Here is a 16,774-nt window from a genome sequence, read left to right on the forward strand (position 1 = left end):
TGCTATGTTTGTCATAGCTCTTCTAAGGAGCAAGTGTCTTTTAATTTTGTGGCTGCAATCATTTTCAGAAGAATCTTGGGAAGATGCAAACTGACCATATCAGCAGCTCTCCTCCCCACACCTCTCATCCTCCTCCTGGGATCAGTGGGCAGCCAGGACTTAGGTCTGCTAACATCTCTTTGGTTAAAGCGAGTCACGTGACTAAATTCACAGTCAAAGTCTGGGGAAACACCTCCCATCTTTAGTAGGAGGGGTTGCAAAGTTACATAGCCAAGAATGCGGAGACAGAGAGACATGAAGAAATGGCGGGTGATACTTCAGTTTACCATGGTGCCCAAAGAAAAAGTCTATCAAATAGTGCATTCCAATGCTGTTCTTAAGTAGCATTTGTGGTTCTAGGGTGGCAGTCACTTACCTGTTCTGCAGTTCTGGAGGTAGGATGCTTTCCTGTCTCCAGCCACATGGATGGCAACCCATCTGGTTGTCGGCCAGCAGGTTGTCTGCTGCAGGCAATGGAGGTGATATAGGCTTTTCTTGCCTGTGCTGCCCTTAGACTACCAAAACTATCTCCGAAGAAGTAAAAGGAGGTTTGGGAGAAGGGTCGATTACGCGCAGATAGGGGATATTCTAGGCTGGCGAAACTATTCTGTATGATACTATAATAAGCACATGATACTATGCTTTTGTAAAAGCCCATAGAATGTCACAGCACAATGAGTCAACTTTAATATCTATAAATTAAAAAAAAATCATTTAAGAAGTCAAGGATCAGGAATTCACTAGCACGCCAGTGGTTAGGACTCTGCACTTTCACTGCTGAGGGCCCAGGTTCAATCCCTGGTTGGGGAACTAAGATTCCATAAGTCAGGCAACCTGGCCAAAAAAATTTAAAAAAGAGGTCAGTGATCCCATTTGGGACTCCCAGAGACTGGAGCCCTCTTCAATCTTTCCCAGCATCAGGGTCTTTTCTAACGAGTCAGCTCTTAGCATCAGGTGGCCAAAATATTGGAGTTTCAGCTTCAGCATCAGTCCTTCAATGAATCTTCAGAATTGATTCCCTTTAGGATTGACTGGTTTGATCTCCTTGCAGTCCAGGGACTCTCAAGAGTCTTCTCCAACACCACAGTTCAGAAGCATCAGTTCTTCAGGACTCAGCCTTCTTTTTTTTTTTTTTTTAATCCAACTTTCACATCCATACATGACTACTGGAAAAACTAAAGCTTTGACTAGATGGACCTTTGTGGAAAGGAGGACAGTGGAAAACTGAAGATACAGCTATAACACGTCTGGAGAGATGAAACCCTCAGCCTCAGGCGAAGCTTTGTTAGCACAGTCTGAGGAAGTGGGTTAACATAAGACCAAACCATGTTCACAGGGATACACAACTTGTACTAGCATAAATTTATTGACTATTCTGGAACACAGAAGCGAGAACAAGAGAGCCCATGCTGTCAAGAGCCAACGACACTCTCTCCATGCAAGATCTGACTCCCCCTCCTTGACCTCTTTTGTCTGACAGACCCTCTGCCCCGTGTCCCCAGCCGACTATGCTTCAGCCACTCTGCCTCTGACTCTTTCCAGAACACTTTGAGAAACACTTCAAGATATTTCTTACTTGGATGACTTGCTGTTCCCCAAGCCTGGAAAGCTATTGCTCATCTTTTGGCATGGCTGGCCCTTCCTCTTCTTAATGGGTCAGCTTAAACCAGGCCTCCTTACAGGAGCCTTGGACTATCACAACGCTGCTTACACTGTGAGTGTGTGTGCATGCGTGCTTAGTCACCCAGTCGTGTGTGACTTTTCTGTGACCCCAGGCTCCTCTGTCCATGGAATTCTCCAGGCAAGATTACTGGAGCTGGTTGCCATTTCCTTCTCCAGGGGATCTTCCTGAGCCAGGACTCGAACCCAGGTCTCCTGCATTGCTGACAGATTCTTTACCATCTGAGTGGCCAGGGAAGCCCTATGCTGTGTGTAGCACTTACACTTTGTAATTCTCCTGTTCATTTTCACTTTTTCTGATCTGTCCCTCTCTCCAGGATGCAAGCTCCATGCATGTCTTTTCACTGCTAGTGTATCCCCAAGACCTACAACACTGCCTGGCACATAAAAGGTGTTCAATAAATATTCATTGAAAAAAGGGCTCTTCAGTGTTTAATATTTGGTTCAAGATCCTGATGGAATATGGGCCATGCTCTGGAGAGTACTGGGAGGACAGGAAGTCCCACTGCACACACTAAACTGAGACAGAATCCATATGAAATTACTCGTGGGCCACAGCTACATCCCCGGTGCTCCAAGAAAGACATAAACAGGAAAAAAAAAAAAGAGAGAGAGAGAGAGAAATTTGGAATTAAGTAAATGCACAGAAAAAACAAACCCAGCATGAATGGCAACATGAATATAAATTAGAACATAATTCAAAGTCAAAACCATTAACATGGTCAAAGAAGAATAACATGTAATAGGAAAATGAAGAAGCTCTGTGTAAGTCATAAGCACTGATAAACAACATAGGAGCCAAAAGTATGTAGCAAAAACCCCAGAAATACTAGGAGACATTGATGAAAACACTTCTATTGCGGAATGTTTTTAATATTTTTGCCTCAGAATATGACAGTTAAAATATACAATTAAGACAAAGAAGTGGCTTAAAAATACAATTAACTATACATTTTTTCTTCTGCTATTCATGTAATACACAAATCATTCTTATACTTGGCATAAAAAATGTTTGCTAATTTTCCAAAAGCAGAGATTTGTTTTTTCAACTTTCAAATTCAAAATCAACAATAATGAATTTTTTCATCCCCTAATTATTGAAAAATTAAGAAACCTCTTCCACATAATTCCTGGTTCAAAGAGGAAACCAGAACTGAAGACACAAAGTAAGTATCCAAAAGAGAATGGCGAAAAAACATTATATCAAAACCTATTGGATGCAGTTAAAATTGGGTGGGAATAGATTGGGAGGCAAGGGATGATTTCCAGCCTTAAATGATTTTATTGTTTAAAAAGAAAACAAACAAAATTACACCAAGTCATGATGAAATTATAATTCAGAACAATTTGGATCTTATTTTTTCTTGATTATTGAGAAAAGAACTCAGTTACTTTCAGATGTTCTTCATTTGAACTACTTTTCTTTTTTATCCGTCCTTTGGCCCACATCACAGTAGGAGCGAATAAAGCGATCAAGAATCTGCCTTTCTGAAAATTATGAAGAAAAACAGGATGAAATTTTCCACTTAACTATTTCAGGGCTAAATAAAGAAATTTCTAAGGTGACAAATACCTGACAATAGTACTCTAAATATGAATTCAATGAGACCAAAAGAATCACGATAATCAAAGCTATTATGTCTAATAGCTAAAAAGACTCTTCAATATTCAACATCTCTTGAATGTAATTATTGACTAAAAAGAGCAAACAATATTCAAGGGATCAGCAAGACTTCCTGGAAAAAGCATGGATTGTGGAATGAAATAGACTTAGGCTTTTGTTCTGTGCAGCCACTCTAGTATTCTTGCCTGGAAACTTCCCTGGACAGAGGAGTCTGGCAGGTTACAGTCCATGGGGTTGCAAAGAATCAGACATGACTGAGCACACATGTGTCATCTCTATTTATTCGTTGCCTCATCTCTGAATCAAGGTACTGATACTTACCTGGCACAGGTGTTGGAACGGATGAAGAATGCTATATGTGAAGCACCTAGACAGTGCTTGTTCTGCGTGATGCGATGAGAAACAAAACAATAGAAACTATTGCTCCAAAAGTTACATGAAAGCCAGGGTTGCTTTTCTGCCTACCAGTACTGGTAGGCTTTGCAGTCTTTGAGTGATAACTGACCATGGGAGGCCCCTCTCTCCCCAGCCTCCATTTCCTCATCTGGAAATTGAAGGAGTCTTGTCTGTTTATGAACATCTATGGTCCCCTAATACTAACTACATATTTTTAAATTGTACATGGTGGAGCTATAAAGCTTTGTCACTCCTAGAAATTACCATCTGTGCAGCCAAAACTAAGAGAAAGAAAGCATGCAAGTGATGTTTGCCTGTCCTTGTGCTCAGTGTGACGAATGCCACCTGAGGGCTAGAGATCAGGGTGTGTGCGTGTGTATGTGTGCACGCAGCTGAGTTACTCTCCACCTAAGTTTGCGTTTGTTTTTGTGATCCCACATTGAACTTTGAATGTTTTACAATGTACATAACATGTTAGTTTGGTGATATAGGAATATGTGTCCTAGAAAGTGACCCAACCAGTCCTGAATGACATTTCTCTCTTTGAGGATGAGTTACATGAAGATTTGCATGTACCCTAAGAAGACTGTCACACACACACACAAAAGCACCAAACAGGAAATAAAGATTACACAAACTAAAACAAAGCTGTGAGAGAGCACAGACTTCCACTGGAGAAATCAATTAACCAAAAGAAAAAGAGAAGTTGCCCTGGAGCAGTTCAACCACAGCAAAGAGAGATCAGAAGTAAGTGAAAAGCTAGATGTTTTCTTTTTAATAAGTGGGGATATATGCACTGGGGCTTCTTCGAATAAAAACTTATTTTCAATGGGATGAGGTTTACACAAAACTATATATGTTGCATGCATGCTCAGTCGTGTCTGGCACTTCGTGACCCCACAGGCTGTAGCTCTCCAGGCTCCTCTGTCCATGGGATTCTCCAGACAAGAATACTGGAGTGGGTTGCCATGCCCTCCTCCAGGGGATCTTTCTGACCAAGGGATCAAACCTGCATCTCTTGCATCTCCTGCAATAGCAGTTGGATTCTTTACCACTGTGCCACCTTTTTGTAGTCACATACATATATATTGAACACCACGGGCTAGAAGTTGGGAAAGTTTCTATTTGGTGGAAAGCCACGTATTATTATGACCTGTAATTTATCGAATAGTAACTTGAGACCTCATCTTACCTTTGTAGGAAACACCCTGAAGGTACTCTGTGACTTGAGAGGGGCTGAATGAGTTGAGAATTGTCAAGAAATCCAGGTAGGCTTTCCCGTAATCACTTTGGTACATGGACTGCTTCTTCGTGCGCTCTTGGCTCCTCATGTGGCTGAACAGCACAGAAGGGACTAGAGAGACGCAAGGGAAGGAAAGACAAGAAGCTGTCACTGGGCAGAGAATCCCAGCCTTTATTTGTGGGACTCGCCAGGTCCCACAAATGTGTTGTGGAATGTATTGAGGAATCTCGGAATAAGAAGAGTCTACAAAATTGTTTTAAAAAGTTACAGGTGTACTCACCTAGACCTTGAGAAGCAATGGGTAGGCTCGAGTAGCATCCATATTTGAAACTAAAATCCTGTAACTCAGGAATTTTAGCTGGAATTTGGTAATTCCGTCGAAATTCTGTGTCTGCTGGTCGGGGAACTAACTTTTTCCATTCTAGAAACATCTGAGAACGCTGTTTATCCTTCTGATCTGGGGCAGAGGTACAAATGGAAGGCAATAATTACTCCTTGTAAGGTATTTCTAAATAGCATCATATTTTCATTCCATTTTGCTTCTGGCAGTAGCTTCCAATTTATCACACTCAGAACCCTCTCTTCTTGCATTTAGAGGTATGGTCAATGTATTTTTTATGGACATTTCAACCAAGAAGTAATTTTCTGCTTTATCAGGCACAGGAAGCATAGGCTAAAATGATCAGAAGTAGTTTCTAATGAATATACTGTTCATCAGTTAGGAGTGTTCTTTGTTTCTGCTTCATGGACTCAGACAGCACACCTCACTCCAGTAGTCCTGCCTAGGCTCTGGGGCTGGGGTTAGGAAGCAGAGTGAGATATTTTAGATAGGGCTATGGTTGCCATATAAAATATAGGAGTTCAGTTAAATTTGTTGTAGTTGCTATTTTGGTTGCTGCACAAGGCCCTTGCAATGGAAATGTGGAGTTAAATTTGAATTTCAGATAATGAATAATTTTTTGTGTCTGTATAAGTACTCATTTTTTACCTGTTATTAGGACTTCCCTGGTAGCTCAGATGGTAAAGAATCTGCCTGCAAATGCAGTATTTTTGCCTGGGAAATCCTATAGACAGAGGAGCCTGGCAGGCTTCAATCCATTGGATCGCAAAGAGTCAGACACAAGTGAGACACTAATGCAATATCATTATTCAGTTTTAATTGAGCATCTTGTGTTTTTATTTGCCCAATCCAGCAACCTTAGATGGGCAGTACACATCATCCCCATTACCTAGAAAAGAACCACTCAAAAAAGACCTTACTGATGGATGGTTAGGCCAGATCATTGTTATTAGTGGGTCATAATAGTATTATTCTTGGAAATAACTGCTAAGAAATATTCACTAATATGATCATTAAAACCTCTGACGCACTAGCTAAAGTCAAGTTCCACAAGCATTACCAGATTAATGAAGTAGAGAATCACATCATCTTACTTAGAATGAGCTCACCCCTAATTCTCGCTACAAAATGTTGGTTCAGAGGCACATCACACAACACCAGCTTTAATCAGAACAAAAATATTAAAAATAGGAGTATCATGAGCAATGTCACAACAGTGCTAATTACTACTGACACTAACCTTGATTCTTCTTCCAAAATAGTTTTTCAATAGGTCTTCTCGAAATAGACTCCAATGTACATTGTATATCAAGCAATATGTGATGTCATCTACTGGCACCCAAGAGCAGTTTAATATTGATTTTTTAAAGAATGATCTCCGTCCAGAACAGCACAGTGGGAAAGGGTTTCACTACATGGTGTCTCTTAATTTAGATGTTGCAGGGAGAGAGGACATGGGTACTCAATGGCCCTCATAATGACCTCATAAACTGCCTGAGGAGAAGACAAGGTTAGAGAGAAGGGAAAACTCTAGGGCTCCAAAATCAGGACACTCCTTAAGATATTTTGGACAACCGTCTGGTATTGTTGCTAGTAAGTACCATCTATATAACTCAGTTTTTGTGAATTACTAATCAGTTCAGTTCAGTCACTCAGTCATGTCCGACTCTTTGCGACCCCATGAATCGCAGCATGCCAGGCCTCCCTGTCCATCACCAACTCCCGGAGTTCACTCAGACTCACATCTCTAATATCTTTATTAATAAACAAATTCCCATTTGTTGCAGATGTCTAGCCCTTTTTCCTAGCTACAACTCAAAAGCAAATGCTTTCAGTTCCTACATGTGTTCTGTGCCAAAGTTAGAGATAATGAAGTCATTGTTCTACCTTAAGACAACCTAAAATGAGTGTGATGAGAAAGAGATAGACAGGAGACATAGATACAGAATGTAATACCTTGCAACTGTAACAAATGGAGATAATACATCAGAATTACTTAGGAAGGTTATGCCAAAATATACCTGCTGAACCTCATCCCAGACATTGAGAATTTCTAGATGTGGGAGGGACCCAGGCACTTATATTATGAACAAGCTTCCCATATGCTTAAGAATCACTGACTCAGAGCTTTGGATAAGGTGCTACAGAAGCCCAGAGGGAGTGGCTTCTCTGGTAGCTCGGTGGTTAAGGCTTTACCTTCCAATTCAGGGAGTGCAGGTTCGATCCCTAGTCAAGAAACTAAGATCCCACATGCCTCCTGGCCAAAAAAACCAAAACATAAAAAACAGAAGCAATATTGTAACAAATTCAACAAAGACTTTTAAAATGGTCTGCATGAAAAATCTTTAAAAAAAGAAAAAGAAAAGAAACCCAGAGGTGGAAGGAAGACAAGAATCAAAAGGCAGATACAGTGGGAGGGGACGTGGGTAAACCTATGGCTGATTCATGTTGATGTTTGGTAAAAACCAACACGATACTGTAAAGCAATTATACTTAAATTAAAAATAAAGAAAGGCAGACACAGCAGAAGGTGTGTTTTGACGAATGGTCAGCACTGAAGCTAAAATGCACGGTGCATTTATCAAATGCAGTCTAGTTGGTGTGAATGTGAAGAATGCAGGGTAGGGAGGAACAGTAGCTGAGGGTGAAGCAGGAGGGGAAGGTTAGGATCCACACTGTGAAGGGTCTTGAGAGACTTGTCCATATAGAGCAACTGGAGATGAAGACCCAGAAATGACAAAAATCAGGCTCTGGATTTACTCTGAGTTCCTTTGAAGAGAAAGAGTAAGTCTTCATTGATCCTTAGTACATATCACCATAATAGACCTCATTAAATATTTACTAAATTGGGTGAACAAAAGAGAAACAAGAAATGTAATTGCTATGTATTAGTAATTAATCTGAACCACACTCTAGTGACTGCCTACATGATATATGCTTACAGTAACTCTTAGTTCTTAATCCTTAACTAATGGTTTATAGTCTTTGTAAAATTTCCTATAAACGAGTTCCTTCAGCACTATTGGGAGAAATTGCTGATACAGAAGGATCTGAGGAACAGCATGTGAGTGCTGAAGTGCAGCCGTAATGTTGTGGAAGTCCCAACAGAGAAGATAACCTGACCCAGTGCCAACCCCACCCCGAGGGACTATCCCTGTGCCTCAGGAGACCAATTCCCACTGGTTTTCTTTTCCAGTTGGTAAAGGTGATAGGGCTTCCCTGGTGGCTCAGTTGGTAAAGAATGCACATGCAATGCAGGAGACCCAGCTGTGATCCATGGGTGAGGAAGTTCTCTGGAGAAGGAAATGAATACCCACTTCAGTATTCCCGCCTGGAAAATTCTATGGACAGAGGAGTCTGGTGGGCTACAGTCCATGGGGTCACAAAGAGTCAGATACGACTGAGCGACTCTTTCACACTTCCACAAAGGTGAGACCAGAGTAGTTATAGCCCAAAGGGAGAAACTGCCCCTTTGAGATAGTCCATGGAATTGCAAAGAGTCAGACATGACTGAGCAACTAAGCACAGCACATGATGTTTGATCCCTAGGTGGGGAAGATCCTCTGGAGAAGGAAATAACTACCCACTTGAGTATTCTTGTCTGGTGAATTCTATGGGCAGAGGAGTCTGGCAGGTTACGGTCCATGCAGTTGCACAGAGTTGGACATGACTGAGGCAACTTACACACACAGCACATGATGGCTGCAGAAAGTCCCCTGTAAATCCACAGCAAGGACTGTTCAAAATGGCTAAGACCAAGGGCACTCAATCTATAGCCAGGTGAAAGCTAGTTCTGTTCTAATTCCTCAAAGCCAAGTTCTCAAGCCTGAGTGTGTAAACAAGCCCCTTTTACTGCTTCTCACTCATTGGCCTTAATTCAATAATGAGGATTCAAAGACAAGACACAGTCTCTGTGTTTCAGAAGCTTAAAGTATTAGAGAAACAGATACATAAAAGGGAATCACAATATTATTTGATAAATGATGTGGAAGAGGAAAGAACAGGAGCTATAAAAACATGGGAGGGGCGCTGATCCAAATCTGGAGGATCAGAGAAGACTCCTGGGAGAGAAATGAAGTTTACATTTAGACTTCAAATACGGACAGAGATAGGGCTTCCCGGGTGGCTCAGTAGTAAAGAAACTTTCTGCCAATGCAAGAGCCGCAGGACACATGGCTTTGATCCCTGGGTCAGGAAGATTCCCTAGAGGAGGAAATGGCAACCCACTCCAGTATTCTTGCCTGGGAAATCCCATGGACAGAGGGGCCTGGGGGGCTACAGTCCATAAGGTTACAAAGAGTCAGACACGAATTGGTGACTGAGCACACATGGACAGATAGGCTAAAAATAAAAGGAGGGAGAAGTCTTCACACAGAAGAGGCAGAGGGCAAAGGGCACAAGGTTACAGGAGGCATTGTAAAACTGGAGGGTAGGGGGCAGTCATAGGGGCTGGAGGACGCTGAGGGGGTGGGCAAGGACCAGATTATATAGCACTCACCTTAAGGCACTTAGCTTTTATCCTGGGGATAACGGTGGGGAGGGGGATATAACTGAAGGGTTTTAAGCTGGAAAGTGATGTCAATTGGCACATCTGGAAACTTACTATGACCCTAGTATGGACATGGACTTGAGGAGACAAAGTTGGAGAGGGGAGTGGATTAGAGGTTATCCAAGAGATAGATGATGATAGCCCGAATTAAGGCAGGGGCCGTGGGGAGGGAAAGAAGCAGATGGAGGCGAGAGATTTAGGAGGGAGTCTCGACAGGTCTGGGGTATTTATCCACACATGGGGAAATGGTAATTTGTGCTTGCAGAGAGCACAACTCTAATTGGAAGCTTAAAGACATCTTTTAAGAAGGCTGACATTTCAGATGTTTTTCCATGACCCTTTATCTGCAAGTATGGAGGTCTTTTGATTCTGTTCCCATCCAGCTTCAGAAAGTATACTTCCCAAAGATTCTCTCCATCACTCAACAAATATTTACAGGGAATGAGGCTACATGCTGTACTAGGCCCTGAGTGAATAAGAGCTTCGGGGGGCGTACTGAGTCATGGAGGAAAGAGCAAAGCACAAACAACAGGAAACAAGAATCAGTCAACAAATGACTGCAGAATGCAAAGGCGACGGGCAAACAAGATGACAGCAGGCCTCTTCAGATAAATCTAGGAAAGGTCTCACAGGCAAGGTGACATTTAAGCTGGAGTCGAGAGAGTGACAAAATGAAACCGCGCCTTTCAGGCAGAGGGGACAGGCTGAGTGCTGACCGAAGGTGGGCAAGAGGTTGCAATCTTAAAGGAACTGAAAAAAGGCGCATGTCGCTGGAGACTAGTGAATGAAAGGGCTGGAGTGAAGAGGAAAGCAAGGGCCAGGCCAGGCTTGCAGGGCCTTGTGAACCAAGAGAACGAAGTGGAACAGGGATTTTATTCAAAGTGCAAAGGAAGACAGTGAAAAGAAGCAGCAGAGGTATTCGATCCAGTTTAGACTGTGAAAGAGCCTCTGGCTGCCATGTGGCGAAGGAATTGCAGGGGTCGGTAGATGATACACAAAGTTCAGTGTTAGGGGAAGAAGAAGGTGATGACTTGGAACCCTAATGAGGCCTCTACTTGATCCCCCAATACACAAAATCAGGGGCCCAAGGAAGGACTTGAGGAAGATGTACAAATGCAGAAATCCTCGGGATGATGGAGAGTTGCTTTTATAAAGGAACCAGGAACCCTAAGGAACTCTGTTAGAGGTCAAGTAGAAAAAAAGACCAAAAAAAAAAAAAAAAGAGAGAGAGAGAGACACACACAAAGAAGTAGGGGAAACCAGGAGAGTATGGTGTCACAGAAGTTCAAAGGCCGTTTCAAGAAGGAGCAAGCAGCCACCGACATTTCATGCTGCCAGATTATTGGGCACGTTGACAAGAGTAGCTTCAATGACCAGATGGGGCAGAGACCAGATTGGAAAGGTTTGGAAGTAAAAGAATTAGCAGTGCTTCCTATGAAACCCAGTGGATGGCAACCATGCAAATGACTCCTCCCTCCCCACACTTGACCAGACTGAGAGCAGATTGGAGAGGTTAACACATTTTTAGAAGATGGAAACCAAATAGAGATGCAGCAATTGAGTTAGCAAAGTAGGGAAAGCTGAAATGAAGGGACTGCAGAAGGGGTTAACAAAATTAACCCACACAGCAAATCCACACAGCAAATCCACATGAGCTAATCCACACAGCAAAACTGCAGCAGGCTCAAAGTCAGAGGGAATTGGTTCAGTGGAAGGCTGGTATGGAGGCTCAGGGCAGAAAATGGGTGATCTTGGTCAAAACTTGGATACAGAGTGGTTAGAATTCCCTGAATCACCTTCTTGACCTCATGGTAGTCACATGATTACCCTTCCTAGACAGGTTCTTGGAGCAAAACTGAACCAAAGAAGGTCTGGATTCAGGGACACCAGGCACAGCAGAAGGTGATGTACTGAGATGTTGGACCAGGTAAAAATGGATTTAGTGAGTGTGACAGGCACATAGAAAACTAAGCATTTTAAAATAATTAATTATTAAATATCAATCACCTCAGATATGCAGATGACACCACCCTTATGGCAGAAAGTGGAGAGGAACTCAAAAGCCTCTTGATGAAAGTGAAAAAGGAGAGTGAAAAAGTTGGCTTAAAGCTCAACATTCAGAAAATGAAGATCATGGCACCTGGTCCCATCACTTCATGGCAAATAGATGGGGAAACAGTGCAAACAGTGTCAGACTGTATTTTGGGGGGCTCTAAAATCACTGCAGATGGTGACTGCAGCCATGAAATTAAAAGACGCTTACTCCTTGGAAGGAAAGTTATGACCAACCTAGATAGCATATTCAAAAGCAGAGACATTACTTTGCCAACAAAGGTCCGTCTAGTCAAGGCTATGGTTTTTCCAGTGGTCATGTATGGATGTGAGAGTTGGACTGTGAAGAAAGCTGAGCGCCGAAGAATTGATGCTCTTGAACTGTAGTGCTGGAGAAGACTCTCGAGAGTCCCTTGGACTGCAAGGAGATCCAATCAGTCCATTCTGAAGGAGATCAGCCCTGGGTGTTCTTTGGAAGGAATGATGCTGAAGCTGAAACTCCAGTACTTTGGCCACCTCATGTGAAGAGTTGATTCATTGGAAAAACCTCTGATGCTGGGAAGGATTGGGGGCAGGAGGAAAAGGGGACGACAGAGGATAAGATGGCTGGATGGCATCACCAACTCGATGGACGTGAGTTTGAGTGAACTCCGGGAGTTGGTGATGGACAGGGAGCCTGGCGTGCTGCGATTCATGGGGTCGCAAAGAGTCGGACACGACTGAGTGACTGAACTGAACTGAACTGAATGGTAAAAAAAGCAAAAGAGAACTAAAAGGAAATATACCCATAAAATATCATTTGGCTCAGCAGTGTTTGTTGTTGCTGCTATTTAGTCTCTAAGTCGTGTCCAACTCTTTGTGACCCCATGGACTATAGTCTGCCAGGCTCCTCTGTCCATGGGATTTCCAGGCAAGGATACTAGAGTGGGCTGCCATTTCCTTCTCCAGGGGATTTTCCTGACTCAGGGATCAAACTCATGCCTCCTGCTTTGGCAGATGGATTCTTTACCACTGAGCCACCAGGGAAGCCCAAGCAGTGTTAACATAATTATAATATATCATATGATCATAATTATAATATAAACACTAGCAATTGCATTAACTCCAAATTTGTAATATACTTATATTGAGAGGATGGATGGAGGGGACATGAGAAAGAATTGTAGGAGGACCACATCCTCAGTTACTATAACTGAAGTCCATCATAATGCCCAAGACTGATGAATCAGAAAGAGTAGTGCGAGGATATGATTTTAAAATACGGAGGATCCCATAAGAATAAATAGTTGAAAGGATGGAAATTGATAGTCAGTGGGAGTAGGACCAAGAGTGGATGGAGGAGGGGTCAGGGAATTGCTATTTCACTGTGAACCTGTAGGTAACTATTAGATTTCACTCTATGCACATATCAGTTTAATAAAAGGAATTTTAACATAAGAGTTTTTAAAATGGTAAACCAGCAGTAAATAATTGAAGACAGAAGGCTTAACTCAACCCCATCATCTTCTCCTGGCTCATCCTTGTCCTTTGGACACAAGAAGCCTTTCCTGACCTCTTCCTCCAGTGTTAGGCTGATGTCCTACTGTGCACCCACAGCACCCTGCATTTCCCACAACATGCACCTTTTTATAGGTGCTCACTAGGTCAACTCTTGTTTGCAAAATTGCCTTTCTCCACGTCTATACTGTGAGTGTCTTGAGGGAAGAGACCACATCTGTGTTGCTCACCATGGAGACTCCGGTGCCTAACATTTTACCAGGGAAAGGAGAAAAATGAACGTTTACCCATCGATCGGTCCACAAAATCTCTCTTTGTGATGGAAATAAACTGATTTCCTATTGCCTTCCGAACTTCTTCCATTGATGCAGCAATTTTCCAAGGAAAGTAGCTCTTTAATGAGGTTGTTGATTGAGGTAGTGTCCAGAGAAAGAAGTCCTATGGATACAAACACAATTTTCAAGAAAATCCACAGGGTTTCACCTTATGGAATGAAGAACACATGTGTTTTTGTATGTATGTGCTAAGTCACTTCAGTTGTGTCCAACTTTTGTGACCCCATGGATTGTAGCCCACCAGGCTCCTCTGTCCATAGGATTCTCCAGGCAAGAATACTGGAGTGGGTTGCCATTTCCTCTTCCAGGGGATCTTCCCAACCCAGGGATTGAACCCAGGTCTCTTACATCTCCTGCATTGGCAGGTGGGTTCTTTACCACTAGTGCCACCTGGGAAGTGTTTTTGTATACACATTCTTTTGAGTTCTTTACACCCAGCTACCACGATGAAGTTGCAGTGTCTTGCAGAGCCATCATCTGACCCAGCTATAACATGGAGCTTTGTCATTTCTTTCATTTTTCATGTGGAAGACAAAAAAATATGGCTGGGAGAAGTGATCATATTCTAAATATATTTTATAGGTATATAAGGTTTCTGGATGCATAGAATGTGGGATGTGAAGCAAAACAATGGGCCAAAAATGCAGAGAGGCCTCAGAAGAGTAAATAATGCAATAGACTCTCAACTTAGGTGATGGGAGAGTCTACAGGCTGGCAAAGGAACACTCATTGGCTTAGACAGCACAGGACCCTCCCACTCTGGCTCTTATTGGTTGAGACAGCACAGGACACCCTGCCACCCTGGCTGCCATTTGTTGAGAGCCTTCAATAACACTTAAAGGGAAAATAAATGCTGTCCAGTATGTATGTGTATGTCATATGTATACATATACAGTGTAATATTGTAACTATTTGGCATTAATTATAAATCTTAAGGAAAATACTCAAGAGGTAAATAGATTATATGTGGGTGCCATGAGGAACCAAATTAAATGGGGCATGTGTGTGTGTTCTAATGACTCCAAAGTCTACATCTAAAGCTCACCTTTTCCATTCGAGTCATAGATTTGTGCATTCAACTGCCTATTGGACATATCCTCACCCAACATGCCTTCAACTGAGCTCACATTTCCCCTAAAACCTTCCCCACCAAACCTGGTCCTCCTGAAAGTTCCAGTTCAGTAAATAGCATCAGCATAGACCCAGCCATGCAAGTAAAAACAGAAACAGCATCCTTCTTTCACTGCCCACCTTGTCTTTTACATCATTTCAGTCATCAAATCCTGACCTTAAATTCTACTGACCTGACCATCAAATTCTACTACCTTATTACCCATTGAACATGTCCAGGTGGCTCCATCCCAGGTGGCACCATGCCATGTGGAAACCCAATAAATGAAATCCTTTGCTACAATTGAGCTTTGCCTTTTATGATTCGAGAAGGGTACACAGTACCTAGAAAACAGAGAGAAGGTCAGCTACTTTCATTTAGTGGAGAAGGAATTCTAGCTGGCTCTTTTTAAACTAAGCCTATGAGTTACCTTGGTGGACAAGAGAAGAGCATTCTGGATAATCAAAATAGTATAAATTGTGATGGTTTGAGAACGCATATACCAAATACAAATACTTGTACATACCTGTTCATAGCAATTTTGTTCATAATAGCCAAAAGGTCAAAGTCACTCAGTCATGTCCAACTCTTTGTGACCCCATGGACTATGTAGTCCATGGAATTCTCCAAGCCAGAATACTGGAGTGGGTAGCTGTTCCCTTCTCCAGGGGATATTCCCAACCTCGGGATCGAACCCAGGTCTCCCACATTCCAGGCAGATTGTTTAGCAGCTGAGCCATCAGGGAAGACCAAGAATACTGGAGTGGGTAGCCTATCCCTTCTCCAGCATATCTTCCTGATTCAAGAATCGAACCGAGGTCTCCTGCAGTGCAGGCGGAGTCTGCAGCCAAAAGGTGGCAACAACCCAAATGTCAATCAATAGATAAATGGATAAACAAATTGTGGTATATACATACAATAGAATATTATTCAACCACAAAAAGGAATGAAGTGCTGATAGATGCGACAATGTGAGTGAACTTTGAAAATGATGTTTTTAAACAATGCTAAGTGTGAAGCCAGACACAAAGGTCATATATGGTACGAGTCCACATATAAAATATCTAGAATATCAGCCATAGAGACAGAAAGCAGATTGATAGTTGCCAGAGACAAGGGGAGAGAGAAATAGGAAGTAATTTCTTAATGGGTACAGGGTTTCCTCTTGGGATTATGAAAATATTTTGAAATGTGATAGAGATGGTGTTTGTATAACATTATGAATAGCAATTGCCAGTGATTTGTTTACATGAAAATGGTTAATTTCATGCTACATGAATTCCACTTTAATTAAAAAATATTTCTTATTTAGGGGGATAAGGGAGAAGTAGATAGAAATAATTGTGAGAAAGTGAGCAAAAAATAGTCTAAGAAGGACCATAGCTGTAGATGATGAAGGATCTTTGGGATATATCCAAACTCTCATTCTTATGGATTATGGATATAATATTAAAGTCAAAAGATATGTAGATAGTATCTTACCTGACTAGGGTAAGATCTGTGGTTCTTGATTCCTCTTGAAGTCCCAACATTGATCGAATCCTCTTTAGAATATGGTTTCCAGACATACTCATCATTGTACTGTGTTTGATTAGGAATAGGATCACCAAGTGAATATGTATATCCTAGCCTTCTGGTACTTTTCTGACTATAAGAAAAGAGTAGAAACCAAACTAAGATTTACATAACAATTTCACAACAGTACACGTGTCAAATAATTTTTCAAAGATTGGCTAGCTTAAGGCTTGATGCCAGAAATAATTCAATATCTAGGTTTCCCTGAACAAAGCAATCCTGTATCTTAGGATGGCCCTTAACAAAAGTATGGGAGTCCTAATATGAAATTTAAAAGAATAATCTGAAATTCATTAAAGTTTTAAATTAATTTTTTTTAAAGAACTGAGTACT

The 16,774-nt window shown here is 41.9% G+C and overlaps 1 protein-coding gene across 1 annotated transcript in view; it reads right to left on the reverse strand.

Moving 5' to 3' along the window:
• Positions 1-2,608: 2,608 nt before the first annotated feature.
• The window catches only part of TEX26 (testis expressed 26), a 28,362-nt gene continuing 14,196 nt past the window's right edge, over positions 2,609-16,774 (reverse strand). The window contains exons 2-6 of the mRNA XM_070380839.1: positions 16,349-16,514; positions 13,708-13,858; positions 5,263-5,439; positions 4,932-5,093; positions 2,609-3,207 (exon numbers count right to left, since the gene is read on the reverse strand). Coding sequence (XP_070236940.1) covers positions 3,134-3,207; positions 4,932-5,093; positions 5,263-5,439; positions 13,708-13,858; positions 16,349-16,514 — 730 coding nt within the window. The 3' untranslated portion in view covers positions 2,609-3,133. The remainder of the gene's footprint in view (positions 3,208-4,931; positions 5,094-5,262; positions 5,440-13,707; positions 13,859-16,348; positions 16,515-16,774) is intronic.

Source organism: Bos mutus, chromosome 12 (assembly GCF_027580195.1).
Source record: "Bos mutus isolate GX-2022 chromosome 12, NWIPB_WYAK_1.1, whole genome shotgun sequence".
Classification (NCBI taxonomy): domain Eukaryota; kingdom Metazoa; phylum Chordata; class Mammalia; order Artiodactyla; family Bovidae; genus Bos; species Bos mutus.